The sequence below is a fragment of the Phyllobates terribilis genome, unplaced genomic scaffold (assembly GCF_046119375.1).
Source record: "Phyllobates terribilis strain yellow unplaced genomic scaffold, ASM4611937v1 Scaffold_8__6_contigs__length_399053987, whole genome shotgun sequence".
NCBI lineage: Eukaryota > Metazoa > Chordata > Amphibia > Anura > Dendrobatidae > Phyllobates > Phyllobates terribilis.
This window is the reverse complement of record NW_027362768.1, coordinates 381,978,814-381,999,725: the sequence shown is the minus strand read 5'-3', so window position 1 is coordinate 381,999,725 and position 20,912 is coordinate 381,978,814. Positions and strand designations below refer to the sequence as shown.

At 33.8% G+C, this 20,912-nt stretch overlaps 1 protein-coding gene across 8 annotated transcripts in view; it reads right to left on the bottom strand.

Annotated features, from left to right (window-relative positions):
- Nucleotides 1–1,226: 1,226 nt before the first annotated feature.
- The window catches only part of IL5RA (interleukin 5 receptor subunit alpha), a 230,539-nt gene continuing 210,853 nt past the window's right edge, over nucleotides 1,227–20,912 (bottom strand). For all 8 annotated transcript variants that reach the window (XM_073645053.1, XM_073645052.1, XM_073645055.1 and 5 more), the window contains 4 exons: nucleotides 9,038–9,182; nucleotides 8,526–8,610; nucleotides 2,210–2,288; nucleotides 1,227–1,735 (listed from right to left, as the gene is read on the bottom strand). In XM_073645053.1, coding sequence (XP_073501154.1) covers nucleotides 1,595–1,735; nucleotides 2,210–2,288; nucleotides 8,526–8,610; nucleotides 9,038–9,182 — 450 coding nt within the window. In that variant the 3' untranslated portion in view covers nucleotides 1,227–1,594. The remainder of the gene's footprint in view (nucleotides 1,736–2,209; nucleotides 2,289–8,525; nucleotides 8,611–9,037; nucleotides 9,183–20,912) is intronic.

Sequence of the window (20,912 nt, the reverse complement as noted above, 5' to 3'; positions counted from 1 at the left end):
TAGCAGATTGGGTAACCCCATATCCCAAAATCTCTGTATGCTGATTCTTGCTGTATATTGGGATAAGTTTCCAGTGATACATTGTATCTAAGATGCTGATTCTTGCTGTATATTGGGATAAGTCTCCAGTGATACATTGTATCTAAGATGCTGATTCTTGCTGTATATTGGGATAAGTTTCCAGTGATACATTGTATCCTAGCTCTGGGGTGTGGTCCCCATCTGCTTGGCCATCAGACATCCACAACCAAACATTGCTGCAATGTATCACTGCAGACCTGATGGATTCCTGTATCCCACGGTGCAGAGTGTGAATGTGCCAGAAATCTGCTGTTTACAATATATCGGGGTCTTTCCTCCGGACAATCATCCATCAGAGACCTCGCCCCCTGCTCTACCAGAACATTTACCCCAGAGCTGAGATAATCTTACATCAGACGCCTCCTCATATTCCATCACATAAAGCTCCAACGACTTCTGTACAAATAATCATTAGGAATAAGAATTCAGCCACGATGACACAGAGCTCCAAACCCCCAGCTTCCCTCACATGGTAAATGCTAGCAGATAACTACGTCTGCAGTGGATTTGGCGCTCTGTGTCAGGGAAACTAAGATCTAATTGCAATATGGAATTAATTACTTTCTAAAAGGAAAACTATGTTTTTTTAATATGAACAAGACTTAACCCTTCACATCTGCACCACGTAAATACTTTACCAATAAGGAGTCAAAAGAAAGAAGGGTTACGACATGTAATATAGACTATCTACAGCAAGAAAACTGACAGGAAACAGCAGTCAGACCGTGAAAAACCCACAGGAGTGAGTGCAGCTCTGGAGTATAATACAGGAGGTAACTCAGCATCAGTAATGTAATGTATGTACACAGTGACTGCACCAGCAGAATAGTGAGTGCAGCTCTGGAGTATAATACAGGATGTAACTCAGGATCAGTAATATAATGTATGTACCCAGTGACTGCACCAGCAGAATAATGAGTGCAGCTCAGGAGTATAATACAGGATGTAACTCAGGATCAGTAATGTAATGTATGTACACAGTGACTGCACCAGCAGAATAGTGAGTGCAGCTCTGGGGTATAATACAGGATAATAATGTAATGTATGTACGCAGTGATCTACAGATTAGTGAGTGTAGCTGTGATAGAGATAATGAGGTGATCAGAGATTAATATATCCAAATAAACAGATTCTTTATACAAATATAAATGGAGAAAGTGCACATTTAATTACAATTGAGCACAATGAAACTACAGCAGACACAGAACAGAAGCTCAGAAGGTAAACCATCCTGGATTTGACTCTTTGTAGCTGTTTGCAGGATGCGGTCGCTCTTCTTTCCTGCTCTGTAAGACACAGGCTCCCGGCGTGCGATTGCTCTGACACAGGAGCGTCCTCCCGTCATGGCCACGTTACGGCCAGGGGCGCTACTGAACAATAATCCGATAATGGCTGCGTCTCCTCCACTGCATCCATGTGCCGCTATCGGAACGCTTCATTTTTTGGAATATCTGGATTTCTTTTCCAGTGAATTCAGTATTTTTGGTCCGGCTGAGCGCGGCAGGATCCGGGATCACAGAGAGACGCTGCTGGAGGAATAGTCTGCAATGTGGCCGTACCCTGCAGACTCCATGTACTTGTCCGACGGCCCCAGCTCCTCGATGTAACTGATCACTTCTTCTTCATTGTCCCAGGAGTTGCAGCGCATCAGGGCCTGAGAGACCAAACAGAAAGCAAAGGTCAATCAGCATCTTGTCTGCTCTATTAAAGGGGCGGTTTAAGAAACCTACACTTAAAGGGAATCTTTCAGGATGATTTTCCTGCAAGTGTAGTTTGTAGCACAACAATGATACTGATCTCTGTCTAGTAGGCATGTGCCAGCGGGAGGAATCAGGACTTAAAGCCACTAGCAAATTGGGCTGGAAATGTCTTGGGGGGGCCTGTAATTCAACCCCAGTGCCGAGGGGCGGACAAACCATTGGTGCAACCTGTGCCGCCGCCCAGGGGCCCGAGAGGTCAGGGGGCCACATCCAGCTCTTTTATCAAAGACATAAAGTGGGGCCCGTATACTGTCTTTGCACAGGGGCCCCGCTTTATGTTTGGGGCCAACACTGGTCCATGATCTACCAAACACATCAGACACATCTCGTGTGCGTCCACATCGCACGTCCTGACTGCAGGCGCCTACCTGGCTCTGGATATTCTGGAAAGAATCTTTAAGATCATTCTTGGGTTTTGGAATCTCTGGAAATAAATGTCTCCAACAACTAAAAATATAAAGAAATAAGAACTATCAATTCTGATATATAATAACAACATAATTGTAGCTGGTATAACCTGGGCATCTCCTGTATATAATTATATATGTACAGCTGGTATAACCTGGGCATCTCCTGTATATAATTATATATGTACAGCTGGTATACCCTGGGCATCTCCTGTATATAATTATATATGTACTGCTGGTATAACCTGGGCATCTCCTGTATATAATTATATATGTACAGCTGGTATACCCTGGGCATCTCCTGTATATAATTATATATGTACTGCTGGTATAACCTGGGCATCTCCTGTATATAATTATATATGTACAGCTGGTATAACCCGGGCATCTCCTGTATATAATTATATATGTACAGCTGGTATAACCTGGGCATCTCCTGTATATAATTATATATGTACAGCTGGTATAACCCGGGCATCTACTGTATATAATTATATATGTACAGCCGGTATAACCTGGGCATCTCCTGTATATAATTATATATGTACAGCTGGTATAACCCGGGCATCTCCTGTATATAATTATATATGTACAGCTGGCATAACCTGGACATCTTCTGTATATAATTATATATGTACACCTGGTATAATCTGGACATCTCCTGTATATAATTATATATGTACAGCTGGTATAACCTGGGCATTTCCTGTATATAATTATATATGTACAGCTGGTATAACCTGGGCATCTACTGTATATAATTATATATGTACAGCCGGTATAACCTGGGCATCTCCTGTATATAATTATATATGTACAGCTGGTATAACCCGGGCATCTCCTGTATATAATTATATATGTACAGCTGGTATAACCTGGGCATCTCCTGTATATAATTATATATGTACAGCCGGTATAACCTGGCCATCTCCTGTATATAATTATATATGTACAGCTGGTATAACCTGGGCATTTCCTGTATATAATTATATATGTACAGCTGGTATAACCTGGGCATCTACTGTATATAATTATATATGTACAGCCGGTATAACCTGGGCATCTCCTGTATATAATTATATATGTACAGCCGGTATAACCTGGGCATCTCCTGTATATAATTATATATGTACAGCTGGTATAACCCGGGCATCTCCTGTATATAATTATATATGTACAGCTGGTATAACCTGGGCATCTCCTGTATATAATTATATATGTACAGCTGGCATAACCTGGGCATCTCCTGTATATAATTATATATGTACAGCTGGTATAACCTGGGCATCTCCTGTATATAATTATATATGTACAGCTGGTATAACCCGGGCATCTCCTGTATATAATTATATATGTACAGCTGGTATAACCCGGGCATCTCCTGTATATAATTATATATGTACAGCTGGTATAACCTGGGCATCTCCTGTATATAATTATATATGTACAGCTGGTATAACCTGGGCATCTCCTGTATATAATGAAATATGTACAGCTGGTATAACCTGGGCATCTCCTGTATATAATTATATATGTACAGCTGGCATAACCTGGGCATCTCCTGTATATAATTATATATGTACAGCTGGTATAACCCGGGCATCTCCTGTATATAATTATATATGTACAGCTGGTATAACCCGGGCATCTCCTGTATATAATTATATATGTACAGCTGGTATAACCTGGGCATCTCCTGTATATAATTATATATGTACAGCTGGTATAACCTGGGCATCTCCTGTATATAATTATATATGTACAGCTGGTATAACCCGGGCATCTCCTGTATATAATTATATATGTACAGCTGGTATAACCCGGGCATCTCCTGTATATAATTATATATGTACAGCTGGTATAACCTGGGCATCTCCTGTATATAATTATATATGTACAGCTGGTATAACCTGGGCATCTCCTGTATATAATGATATATGTACAGCTGGTATAACCTGGGCATCTCCTGTATATAATTATATATGTACAGCTGGCATAACCTGGGCATCTCCTGTATATAATTATACATGTACAGCTGGTATAACCCGGGCATCTCCTGTATATAATTATATATGTACAGCTGGTATAACCCGGGCATCTCCTGTATATAATTATATATGTACAGCTGGTATAACCTGGGCATCTCCTGTATATAATGATATATGTACAGCTGGTATAACCTGGGCATCTCCTGTATATAATTATATATGTACAGCTGGCATAACCTGGACATCTTCTGTATATAATTATATATGTACACCTGGTATAACCTGGGTATCTCCTGTATATAATTATATATCTACAGCTGGTATAACCTGGGCATCTCCTGTATATAATTATATATGTACAGCTGGCATAACCTGGACATCTTCTGTATATAATTATATATGTACACCTGGTATAACCTGGGTATCTCCTGTATATAATTATATATGTACAGCTGGTATAACCTGGGCATCTCCTGTATATAATTATATATGTACAGCTGGTATAACCTGGGTATCTCCTGTATATAATTATATATGTACAGCTGGTATAACCTGGGCATCTCCTGTATATAATTATATATGTACAGCTGGTATAACCTGGGTATCTCCTGTATATAATTATATATGTACAGCTGGTATAACCTGGGCATCTCCTGTATATAATTATATATGTACAGCTGGTATAACCTGGGCATCTCCTGTATATAATTATATATGTACAGCTGGCATAACCTGGGCATCTCCTGTATATAATTATATATGTACAGCTGGTATAACCCGGGCATCTCCTGTATATAATTATATATGTACAGCTGGTATAACCCGGGCATCTCCTGTATATAATTATATATGTACAGCTGGTATAACCTGGGCATCTCCTGTATATAATTATATATGTACAGCTGGTATAACCTGGGCATCTCCTGTATATAATTATATATGTACAGCTGGTATAACCCGGGCATCTCCTGTATATAATTATATATGTACAGCTGGTATAACCCGGGCAACTCCTGTATATAATTATATATGTACAGCTGGTATAACCCGGGCATCTCCTGTATATAATTATATATGTACAGCTGGTATAACCTGGGCATCTCCTGTATATAATGATATATGTACAGCTGGTATAACCTGGGCATCTACTGTATATAATTATATATGTACAGCTGGTATAACCTGGGCATCTCCTGTATATAATTATATATGTACACCTGGTATAACCTGGGTATCTCCTGTATATAATTATATATGTACAGCTGGTATAACCCGGGCATCTCCTGTATATAATGATATATGTACAGCTGGTATAACCTGGGCATCTCCTGTATATAATTATATATGTACAGCTGGCATAACCTGGACATCTTCTGTATATAATTATATATGTACACCTGGTATAACCTGGGTATCTCCTGTATATAATTATATATGTACAGCTGGTATAACCTGGGCATCTCCTGTATATAATTATATATGTACAGCTGGTATAACCTGGGTATCTCCTGTATATAATTATATATGTACAGCTGGTATAACCTGGGCATCTCCTGTATATAATTATATATGTACAGCTGGTATAACCTGGGCATCTACTGTATATAATTATATATGAACAGCTGGTATAACCTGGGCATCTCCTGTATATAATTATATATGTACAGCTGGTATAACTTGGGCATCTACTGTATATAATTATATGTGTACAGCCGGTATAATCTGGGCATCTCCTCTATATAATTATATATGTACAGCCGGTATAACCTGGGCATCTCCTGTATATAATTATATATGTACAGCTGGTATAACCTGGGCATCTCCTGTATATAATTATATATGTACAGCTGGTATAACCTGGGCATCTCCTGTATATAATTATATATGTACAGCTGGTATAACCTGGGCATCTCCTGTATATAATTATATATGTACAGCTGGTATAACCTGGACATCTCCTGTATATAATTATATATGTACAGCTGGTATAACCTGGGCATCTCCTGTATATAATTATATGTGTACAGCCGGTATAACTTGGGCATCTACTGGATATAATTATATGTGTACAGCCGGTATAACCTGGGCATCTCCTCTATATAATTATATATGTACAGCTGGTATAACCTGGGCATTTCCTGTATATAATTATATATGAACAGCTGGTATAACCTGGGCATCTCCTGTATATAATTATATATGTACAGCCGGTATAACTTGGGCATCTACTGTATATAATTATATGTGTACAGCCGGTATAATCTGGGCATATCCTCTATATAATTATATATGTACAGCCGGTATAACCTGGGCATCTCCTGTATATAATTATATATGTACAGCTGGTATAACCTGGGCATCTCCTGTATATAATTATATATGTACAGCTGGTATAACCTGGGCATCTCCTGTATATAATTATATATGTACAGCTGGTATAACCTGGGCATCTCCTGTATATAATTATATATGTACAGCTGGTATAACCTGGACATCTCCTGTATATAATTATATATGTACAGCTGGTATAACCTGGGCATCTCCTGTATATAATTATGTATGTACAGCTGGTATAACCTGGGCATCTCCTGTATATAATTATATATGTACAGCCGGTATAACCTGGACATTTCCTGTATATAATTATACATGTGCAGCTGATATAACCTGGGCATCTCCTGTATATAATTATGTATGTACAGCTGGTATAACCTGGGCATCTCCTGTATATAATTATATATGTACAGCTGGTATAACCTGGACATCTCCTGTATAGAATTATACATGTACAGCTGATATAACCTGGGCATCGCCTGTATATAATTATGTATGTACAGCTGGTATAGCCTGGGCATCTTCTGTATATAATTATATATGTACAGCTGGTATAACCTGGGCATCTCCTGTATATAGTTATATATGTACAGCTGGTATAACCTGGGCATCTCCTGTATATAGTTATATATGTACAGCTGGTATAACCTGGGCATCTCCTGTATATAGTTATATATGTACAGCTGGTATAACCTGGGCATCTCCTGTATATAGTTATATATGTACAGCTGGTGTAACCTAGACATCTCCTGTATATAGCTGGTGTAACCTAGACATCTCCTGTATATAGCTGGTATAACCTTGGCATCTCCTGTATATAATTATATATGTACAGCTGGTATAACCTGGGCATCTCCTGTATATAATTATATATGTACAGCCGGTATAACCTGGACATCTCCTGTATATAATTATATATGTACAGCTGGTATAACCTGGGCATCTCCTGTATATAATTATATATGTACAGCTGGTATAACCTGGGTATCTCCTCTATATAATTATATATGTACAGCTGGTATAACCTGGACATCTCCTGTATATAATTATATATGTACAGCTGGTATAACCTGGGTATCTCCTGTATATAATTATATATGCACAGCTGGTATAACCTGGGCATCTCCTGCATATAATTATATATGTACAGCTGGTATAACCTGGGCATCTCCTGTATATAATTATATATGCACAGCTGGTATAACCTGGGCATCTCCTGTATATAATACAGCTGGTATAACCTGGGCATCTCCTGTATATAATTATATATGTACAGCTGGTATAACCTGGGCATCTCCTGTATATAATTATATATGTACAGCTGGTATAACCTGGGCATCTCCTGTATATAATTATATATGTACAGCTGGTATAACCTGGGCATCTCCTGTATATAATTATATATGCACAGCTGGTATAACCTGGGTATTCTCTGTATATAATTATATATGTACAGCCGGTATAACCTGAGCATCTCCTGTATATAATTATATATGCACAGCTGGTATAACCTGGGCATCTCCTGTATATAATTATATATGTACAGTCGGCATAACCTAGGTATCTCCTGTATATAATTATATATGTACAGCTGGTATAACCTGGGCCTCTCCTGTATATAATTATATATGTACAGCTGGTATAACCTGGGCATCTCCTGTATATAATTATATATGTACAGCTGGTATAACCTGGGCCTCTCCTGTATATAATTATATATGTACAGCTGGTATAACCTGGACATCTCCTGTATATAATTATATATGTACAGCCGGTATAACCTGGGCATCTCCTGTATATAATTATATATGTACAGCCGGTATAACCTGGGCCTCTCCTGTATATAATTATATATGTACAGCTGGTATAACCTGGACATCTCCTGTATATAATTATATATGTACAGCCGGTATAACCTGGGTATCTACCGTATATAACTATATATAAACACTTACCTAATGCATAGGAGAAATGTAATGATGAATGCTGCACTTACGCAGACAGACACGATGATCCCAATTGTATCACTTCTGTCCATAACTACACAGAAGAGGAGAGGTTTATGTTACTCCACAGTCAGGGCTGTATCACACGATCGCACAGGGATCGTTCACTTAGTAAAATCCATTTACATGCATTTAAAGAGATCACTTGGCTGCCATGAATATTTTTAAATTTTATTTTTAAGGAAATCACCTAAAGAAACTTGGCCGGGTTTTGCTCTTATTTAATTCCTGCTTGTTCCCTGAATATTCAAACTTTGTTTTTTTCACAATATCCCCCCCCACCACCACCCAGAGAATCCCATGAGCCGCCCCCATTGGTAAAGACTAACATTTCTCTAGAACTGTACAGCAAAAAGAAACAAAACAACAAACTCAGGGCTGCAGCAAGAATAAGATTTATGACACATCCTCTTCCAGGTGATACATGTGATGTTTAGGGTAAAAGTAACACATCATCTTACCTTCCCCGGTAACTGTCATTTCTGTCCATGGACTGTATAAAATAGTGCTCCAACATGGAAGCTTTCCAACAGCTCTCACACAAACTAATTGTCTATTAGCTGAATGATGATCAAAGTCTTTGAAGCTAATCTGCGATACTGTAATCTGCAGCATAAATCAGGAAGAAACAAAGTTATTTTATGTTATAGAGAAGAACAGGAATACATCTACTATTCATATAACTACTATAATACTGCCCCTATGTACAAGAATATAACTACTATAATACTGCTCCTATGTACAAGAATATAACTACTATAATACTGCTCCTATAGACAAGAATATAACTACTATAATACTTCTCCTATGTACAAGAATATAACTACTATAATACTGCCCCCTATGTACAAGAATATAACCACTATAATACTGCCCCCTATGTACAAGAATATAACTACTATAATACTACTCCTATGTATAAGAATATAACCACTAAAATACTGCCTCCTATGTACAAGAATATAACTACTATAATACTGCCCCCTATGTACAAGAATATAACTACTATAATACTGCCCCCTATGTACAAGAATATAACTGCTATAATACTGCCCCCTATGTACAAGAATATAACTACTATAATACTTCCCCCTATGTACAAGAATATAACTACTATAATACTGCTCCTATGTACAAGAATAAAACTACTATAATACTGCCCCCTATGCACAAGAATATAACTACTATAATACTGCTCCTATGTACAAGAATATAACTACTATAATACTGCTTCTATGTGCAAGAATATAACTACTATAATACTGCCCCTATGTACAAGAATATAACTACTATAATACTGCTCCCTATGTACAAGAAAATAACTACTATAATACTGCCCCTATGTACAAGAATATAACTACTATAATACTGCCCCTATGTACAAGAATATAACTACTATAATACTGCTCCTATGTACAAGAATATAACTACTATAATACTGCTCCTATGTGCAAGAATATAACTACTATAATACTGTCCCTATGTACAAAAATATAATTACTATAATACTGCCCCCTATGTACAAGAATATAACTACTATAATACTGCCCCTAGGTATAAGAATATACTATAATACCGCCTCCTATGTACAAGAATATAACTACTATAATACTGCCCCCTGTGTACAAGAATATAACTACTATAATACTGCCGCTATGTACAAGAATATAACTACTATAATACTGCCCCCTATGTACAAGAATATAACTACTATAATACTGCCCCCTATGTACAAGAATATAACTACTATAATACTGCCCCCTATGTACAAGAATATAACTACTATAATACTGCCCCCTATGTACAAGAATATAACTACTATAATACAGCTCCTATAGACAAGAATATAACTACTATAATACTTCTCCTATGTACAAGAATATAACTACTATAATACTGCCCCCTATGTACAAGAATATAACCACTAAAATACTGCCTCCTATGTACAAGAATATAACTACTATAATACTGCCCCCTATGTACAAGAATATAACTACTATAATACTGCCCCCTATGTACAAGAATATAACTGCTATAATACTGCCCCCTATGTACAAGAATATAACTACTATAATACATCCCCCTATGTACAAAAATATAACTACTATAATACTGCTCCTATGTACAAGAATAAAACTACTATAATACTGCCCCCTATGCACAAGAATATAACTACTATAATACTGCTCCTATGTACAAGAATATAACTACTATAATACTGCTTCTATGTGCAAGAATATAACTACTATAATACTGCCCCTATGTACAAGAATATAACTACTATAATACTGCTCCCTATGTACAAGAATATAACTACTATAATACTGCCCCTATGTACAAGAATATAACTACTATAATACTGCCCCTATGTACAAGAATATAACTACTATAATACTGCTCCTATGTACAAGAATATAACTACTATAATACTGCTCCTATGTGCAAGAATATAACTACTATAATACTGTCCCTATGTAGAAAAATATAATTACTATAATACTGCCCCCTATGTACAAGAATATAACTACTATAATACTGCCCCTAGGTATAAGAATATACTATAATACCGCCTCCTATGTACAAGAATATAACTACTATAATACTGCCCCCTGTGTACAAGAATATAACTACTATAATACTGCCGCTATGTACAAGAATATAACTACTATAATACTGCTCCTATGTACAAGAATATAACTACTATAATACTGTCTCTATGTACAAGAATATAATTACTATAATAATGCCCCCTATATACAAGAATATAACTACTATAATACAGCTCCTATGTACAAGAATATAACTACTATAATACTGCCCCTATGTACAAGAATATAACTACTATAATACTGCTCCTATGTACAAGATTATAACTACTATAATACTACTCCTATGTACAAGATTATAACTGCTATAATACTGCCCCCTATGTACAAGAATATAACTACTATAATACTGCCCCCTGTGTACAAGAATATAACTACTATAATAGTGCCCCTATGTACAAGAATATAACTACTATAATACTGCTCCTATGTACAAGAATATAACTACTATAATACTGTCTCTATGTACAAGAATATAATTACTATAATACTGCCCCCTATGTACAAGAATATAACTACTATAATACAGCTCCTATGTACAAGAATATAACTACTATAATACTGCCCCTATCTACAAGAATATAACTACTATAATACTGCTCCTATGTACAAGATTATAACTACTATAATACTGCTCCTATGTACAAGAATATAACTGCTATAATACTGCCCCCTATGTATAAGAATATAACTACTATAATACTGCTCCTATGTACAAGAATATAACTACTATAATACTGCCCCCTATGTACAAGAATATAACTGCTATAATACTGCCCCTATGTATAAGAATATACTATAATACCGCCTCCTATGTACAAGAATATAACTACTATAATACTGCCCCCTATGTATAAGAATATAACTACTATAATACTGCTCCCTATGTACAAGAATATATCTACTATAATACTGCTCCTATGTACTAGAATATAACTACTATAATACTGCCCTCTATGTATAAGAATATAGCTACTATAATACTGCACCGATGTACAAGAATATAACTACTATAATACTGCTCGTATGTACAAGAATATAACTACTATAATACTTCTCCTATGTACAAGAATATAACTACTTTAATACTCCTCCTATGTACAAGAATATAACTACTATAATACTGCCGCTATGTACAAGAATATAACTACTATAATACTGCTCCTATGTACAAGAATATAACTACTATAATACTACCCCTATGTACAAGAATATAACTACTATAATACTGCCCTCTATGTACAAGAATATAACTACTATAATACTGCTCCTATGTACAAGAATATAACTACTATAATACTGCCCCTATGTACAAGAATATAACTACTATAATACTGCTCCTATGTACAAGAATATAACTACTATAATACTGTCTCTATGTACAATAATATAATTGCTATAATAGTGCCCCCTATGTACAAGAATATAACTACTATAATACAGCTCCTATGTACAAGAATATAACTACTATAATACTGCCCCCTGCGTACAAGAATATAATTACTATAATACTACCGTTATGTACAAGAATATAACTACTATAATACTGCCCCCTATGTACATGAATATAACTACTATAATACTGCTCCTATGTAAAAGAATATAACTACTATAATACTGCTCCTATGTATAATAATATAACTACTATAATACTGCCCATATGTACAAGAATATAACTACTATAATACTGCTCCTATGTACAAGAATATAACTACTATAATACTGCTCCTATGTACAAGAATATAACTACTATAATACTTCTCCTATGTACAAGAATATAACTACTTTAATACTCCTCCGATGTACAAGAATATAACTACTATAATACTGCCGCTATGTACAAGAATATAACTACCGTACTATAATACTGCTCCTATGTACAAGAATATAACTACTATAATACTGCCTCTATGTACAAGAATATAACTACTATAATACTGCCCTCTATGTACAAGAATATAACTACTATAATACTGCTCCTATGTACAAGAATATAACTACTATAATACTGCCCCCTATGTACAAGAATATAACTACTATAATACAGCTCCTATGTACAAGAATATAACTACTATAATACTGCCCCCTGCGTACAAGAATATAATTACCATAATAGTACCGTTATGTACAAGAATATAACTACTATAATACTGCTCCTATGTACAAGAATATAACTACTATAATACTGCCCCCTGCGTACAAGAATATAATTACTATAATACTACCGTTATGTACAAGAATATAACTACTATAATACTGCTCCTATGTACATGAATATAACTACTATAATACTGCTCCTATGTAAAAGAATATAACTACTATAATACTGCTCCTATGTATAATAATATAACTACTGTAATACTGCCCCTATGTACAAGAATATAACTACTATAATACTGCTCCTATGTACAAGAATATAACTACTATAATACTGCTCCTATGTACAAGAATATAACTACTATAATACTGCCCCTATGTACAAGAATATAACTACTATAATACTGCTCCTATGTATAATAATATAACTACTATAATACTGCCCATATGTACAAGAATATAACTACTATAATACTGCTCCTATGTACAAGAATATAACTACTATAATACTGCTTCTATGTGCAAGAATATAACTACTATAATACTGCCCCTATGTACAAGAATATAACTACTATAATACTGCTCCCTATGTACAAGAATATAACTACTATAATACTGCCCCTATGTACAAGAATATAACTACTATAATACTGCCCCTATGTACAAGAATATAACTACTATAATACTGCTCCTATGTACAAGAATATAACTACTATAATACTGCTCCTATGTGCAAGAATATAACTACTATAATACTGTCCCTATGTAGAAAAATATAATTACTATAATACTGCCCCCTATGTACAAGAATATAACTACTATAATACTGCCCCTAGGTATAAGAATATACTATAATACCGCCTCCTATGTACAAGAATATAACTACTATAATACTGCCCCCTGTGTACAAGAATATAACTACTATAATACTGCCGCTATGTACAAGAATATAACTACTATAATACTGCTCCTATGTACAAGAATATAACTACTATAATACTGTCTCTATGTACAAGAATATAATTACTATAATAATGCCCCCTATATACAAGAATATAACTACTATAATACAGCTCCTATGTACAAGAATATAACTACTATAATACTGCCCCTATGTACAAGAATATAACTACTATAATACTGCTCCTATGTACAAGATTATAACTACTATAATACTACTCCTATGTACAAGATTATAACTGCTATAATACTGCCCCCTATGTACAAGAATATAACTACTATAATACTGCCCCCTGTGTACAAGAATATAACTACTATAATACTGCCCCTATGTACAAGAATATAACTACTATAATACTGCTCCTATGTACAAGAATATAACTACTATAATACTGTCTCTATGTACAAGAATATAATTACTATAATACTGCCCCCTATGTACAAGAATATAACTACTATAATACAGCTCCTATGTACAAGAATATAACTACTATAATACTGCCCCTATCTACAAGAATATAACTACTATAATACTGCTCCTATGTACAAGATTATAACTACTATAATACTGCTCCTATGTACAAGAATATAACTGCTATAATACTGCCCCCTATGTATAAGAATATAACTACTATAATACTGCTCCTATGTACAAGAATATAACTACTATAATACTGCCCCCTATGTACAAGAATATAACTGCTATAATACTGCCCCTATGTATAAGAATATACTATAATACCGCCTCCTATGTACAAGAATATAATTACTATAATATTGCTCCCTTTGGACAAGAATATAACTACTATAATACTGCTCCTATGTACGAGAATATAACTACTATAATACTGCCCCCTATGTACAAGAATATAACTACTATAATACTGTCCCCTATGTACAAGAATATAACTACTATAATACTGCCCCTATTTACAAGAATATAACTATTATAATACTGCCCCTATGTACAAGAATATAACTACTATAATACTGCTCCCTATGTACAAGTATATAACTGCTATAATACTGCCCCTATGTATAAGAATATACTATAATACCGCCTCCTATGTACAAGAATATAACTACTATAATACTGCCCCCCGTGTACAAAAATATAACTACTATAATACTGCTCCCTATGTACAAGAATATAACTACTATAATACTGCTCCTATGTACAAGAATATAACTACTATAATACTGCCCCCTATGTACAAGGATATAACTACTATAATACTGTCCCCTATGTACAAGAATATAACTACTATAATACTGCCCCTATGTACAAGAATATAACTACTATAATACTGCTCCTATGTACAAGAATATAACTACTATAATACTGCTCCCTATGTACAAGAATATAACTACTATAATACTGCCCCTATGTACAAGAATATATCTACTATAATACTGCTCCTATGTACTAGAATATAACTACTATAATACTGCTTCTATGTACAAGAATATAACTATTATAATACTGCTCCTATGTACAAGAATATAACTACTATAATACTGCCCCTATGTACAAGAATATATCTACTATAATACTGCTCCTATGTACAAGAATATAACTACTATAATACTGCCCCCTATGTATAAGAATATAACTACTATAATACTGCTCCCTATGTACAAGAATATATCTACTATAATACTGCTCCTATGTACTAGAATATAACTACTATAATACTGCCCTCTATGTATAAGAATATAGCTACTATAATACTGCACCGATGTACAAGAATATAACTACTATAATACTGCTCGTATGTACAAGAATATAACTACTATAATACTTCTCCTATGTACAAGAATATAACTACTTTAATACTCCTCCTATGTACAAGAATATAACTACTATAATACTGCCGCTATGTACAAGAATATAACTACTATAATACTGCTCCTATGTACAAGAATATAACTACTATAATACTGCCCCTATGTACAAGAATATAACTACTATAATACTGCCCTCTATGTACAAGAATATAACTACTATAATACTGCTCCTATGTACAAGAATATAACTACTATAATACTGCCCCTATGTACAAGAATATAACTACTATAATACTGCTCCTATGTACAAGAATATAACTACTATAATACTGTCTCTATGTACAATAATATAATTGCTATAATAGTGCCCCCAATGTACAAGAATATAACTACTATAATACAGCTCCTATGTACAAGAATATAACTACTATAATACTGCCCCCTGCGTACAAGAATATAATTACTATAATACTACCGTTATGTACAAGAATATAACTACTATAATACTGCCCCCTATGTACATGAATATAACTACTATAATACTGCTCCTATGTAAAAGAATATAACTACTATAATACTGCTCCTATGTATAATAATATAACTACTATAATACTGCCCATATGTACAAGAATATAACTACTATAATACTTCTCCTATGTACAAGAATATAACTACTATAATACTGCTCCTATGTACAAGAATATAACTACTATAATACTTCTCCTATGTACAAGAATATAACTACTTTAATACTCCTCCGATGTACAAGAATATAACTACTATAATACTGCCGCTATGTACAAGAATATAACTACCGTACTATAATACTGCTCCTATGTACAAGAATATAACTACTATAATACTGCCTCTATGTACAAGAATATAACTACTATAATACTGCCCTCTATGTACAAGAATATAACTACTATAATACTGCTCCTATGTACAAGAATATAACTACTATAATACTGCCCCCTATGTACAAGAATATAACTACTATAATACAGCTCCTATGTACAAGAATATAACTACTATAATACTGCCCCCTGCGTACAAGAATATAATTACCATAATAGTACCGTTATGTACAAGAATATAACTACTATAATACTGCTCCTATGTACAAGAATATAACTACTATAATACTGCCCCCTGCGTACAAGAATATAATTACTATAATACTACCGTTATGTACAAGAATATAACTACTATAATACTGCTCCTATGTACATGAATATAACTACTATAATACTGCTCCTATGTAAAAGAATATAACTACTATAATACTGCTCCTATGTATAATAATATAACTACTGTAATACTGCCCCTATGTACAAGAATATAACTACTATAATACTGCTCCTATGTACAAGAATATAACTACTATAATACTGCTCCTATGTACAAGAATATAACTACTATAATACTGCTCCTATGTACAAGAATATAACTACTATAATACTGCCCCCTATGTAGAAGAATATAACTATTATAATACTGCACCTATGTACAAGAATATAACTACTATAATACTGCTCCCTATGTATAAGAATATATCTACTATAATACTGCCCCTATGTACAAGAATATAACTACTATAATACTGCTCCCTTTGGACAAGAATATAACTACTATAATACTGCTCCCTATGTACAAGAATATAACTACTATAATACTGCCGCCTATATTCAAGAATATAACTACTATAATACTGCCCCTATGTACAAGAATATATCTACTATAATACTGCTCCTATGTACTAGAATATAACTACTATAATACTGCTCCTATGTACAAGAATATAACTACTATAATACTGCTTCTATGTACAAGAATAGAACTACTATAATACTGCTCCTATGTACAAGAATATATCTACTATAATACTGCTCCTATGTACTAGAATATAACTACTATAATACTGCCCTCTATGTATAAGAATATAACTACTATAATACTGCACCGATGTACAAGAATATAACTACTATAATACTGCCCCTATGTACAAGAATATAACTAGTATAATACTGCTCCTATGTACAAGAATATAACTACTATAATACTCATCCTATGTACAAGAATATAACTACTATAATACTGCCCCTATGTACAAGAATATAACTACTATAATACTGCTCCTGTGTACAAGAATATAACCACTAAAATACTGCCCCCTATGTACAAGAATATAACTACTGTAATACTGCCCCCTATGTACAAGAATATAACTACTATAATACTGCCCCCTATGTACAAGAATATAACTGCTATAATACTGCCCCCTATGTACAAGAATATAACTACTATAATACTTCCCCCTATGTACAAGAATATAACTACTATAATACTGCTCCTATGTACAAGAATAAAACTACTATAATACTGCCCCCTATGCACAAGAATATAACTACTATAATACTGCTCCTATGTACAAGAATATAACTACTATAATACTGCTTCTATGTACAAGAATCTAACTTCTATAATACTGCCCCTATGTACAAGAATATAACTACTATAATACTGCCCCCTATGTACAAGAATATAACTACTATAATACTGCCCCTATGTACAAGAATATAACTACTACAATACTGCTCCTATGTGCAAGAATATAACTACTATAATACTGTCCCTATGTACAAAAATATAATTACTATAATACTGCCCCCTATGTACAAGAATATAACTACTATAATACTGCCCCTAGGTATAAGAATATACTATAATACCGCCTCCTATGTACAAGAATATAACTACTATAATACTGCCCCCTGTGTACAAGAATATAACTACTATAATACTGCCGCTATGTACAAGAATATAACTACTATAATACTGCTCCTATGTACAAGAATATAACTACTATAATACTGCTCCTATGTACAAGAATATAACTACTATAATACTCTCTCTATGTACAAGAATATAATTACTATAATACTGCCCCCTATGTACAAGAATATAACTACTACAATACAGCTCCTATGTACAAGAATATAACTACTATAATACTGCCCCTATGTACAAGAATATAACTACTATAATACTGCTCCTATGTACAAGATTATAACTACTATAATACTGCTCCTATGTACAAGATTATAACTGCTATAATACTGCCCCCTATGTACAAGAATATAACTACTATAATACTGCTCCTATGTACAAGAATATAACTACTATAATACTGCCCCTATGTACAAGAATATAACTACTATAATACTGCTCCTATGTACAAGAATATAACTACTATAATACTGTCTCTATGTACAATAATATAATTGCTATAATAGTGCCCCCTATGTACAAGAATATAACTACTATAATACAGCTCCTATGTACAAGAATATAACTACTATAATACTGCCCCCTGCGTACAAGAATATAATTACTATAATACTACCGTTATGTACAAGAATATAACTACTATAATACTGCCCCCTATGTACATGAATATAACTACTATAATACTGCTCCTATGTAAAAGAATATAACTACTATAATACTGCTCCTATGTATAATAATATAACTACTATAATACTGCCCATATGTACAAGAATATAACTACTATAATACTGCTCCTATGTACAAGAATATAACTACTATAATACTGCTCCTATGTACAAGAATATAACTACTATAATACTTCTCCTATGTACAAGAATATAACTACTTTAATACTCCTCCGATGTACAAGAATATAACTACTATAATACTGCCGCTATGTACAAGAATATAACTACCGTACTATAATACTGCTCCTATGTACAAGAATATAACTACTATAATACTGCCTCTATGTACAGGAATATAACTACTATAATACTGCCCTCTATGTACAAGAATATAACTACTATAATACTGCTCCTATGTACAAGAATATAACTACTATAATACTGCCCCCTATGTACAAGAATATAACTACTATAATACAGCTCCTATGTACAAGAATATAACTACTATAATACTGCCCCCTGCGTACAAGAATATAATTACCATAATAGTACCGTTATGTACAAGAATATAACTACTATAATACTGCTCCTATGTACAAGAATATAACTACTATAATACTGCCCCCTGCGTACAAGAATATAATTACTATAATACTACCGTTATGTACAAGAATATAACTACTATAATACTGCTCCTATGTACATGAATATAACTACTATAATACTGCTCCTATGTAAAAGAATATAACTACTATAATACTGCTCCTATGTATAATAATATAACTACTGTAATACTGCCCCTATGTACAAGAATATAACTACTATAATACTGCACCGATGTACAAGAATATAACTACTATAATACTGCCCATATGTACAAGAATATAACTAGTATAATACTGCTCCTATGTACAAGAATATAACTACTATAATACTCATCCTATGTACAAGAATATAACTACTATAATACTGCCCCTATGTACAAGAATATAACTACTATAATACTGCTCCTGTGTACAAGAATATAACCACTAAAATACTGCCCCCTATGTACAAGAATATAACTACTGTAATACTGCCCCCTATGTACAAGAATATAACTACTATAATACTGCCCCCTATGTACAAGAATATAACTGCTATAATACTGCCCCCTATGTACAAGAATATAACTACTATAATACTTCCCCCTATGTACAAGAATATAACTACTATAATACTGCTCCTATGCACAAGAATATAACTACTATAATACTGCCCCCTATGCACAAGAATATAACTACTATAATACTGCTCCTATGTACAAGAATATAACTACTATAATACTGCTTCTATGTACAAGAATATAACTTCTATAATACTGCCCCTATGTACAAGAATATAACTACTATAATACTGCCCCCTATGTACAAGAATATAACTACTAT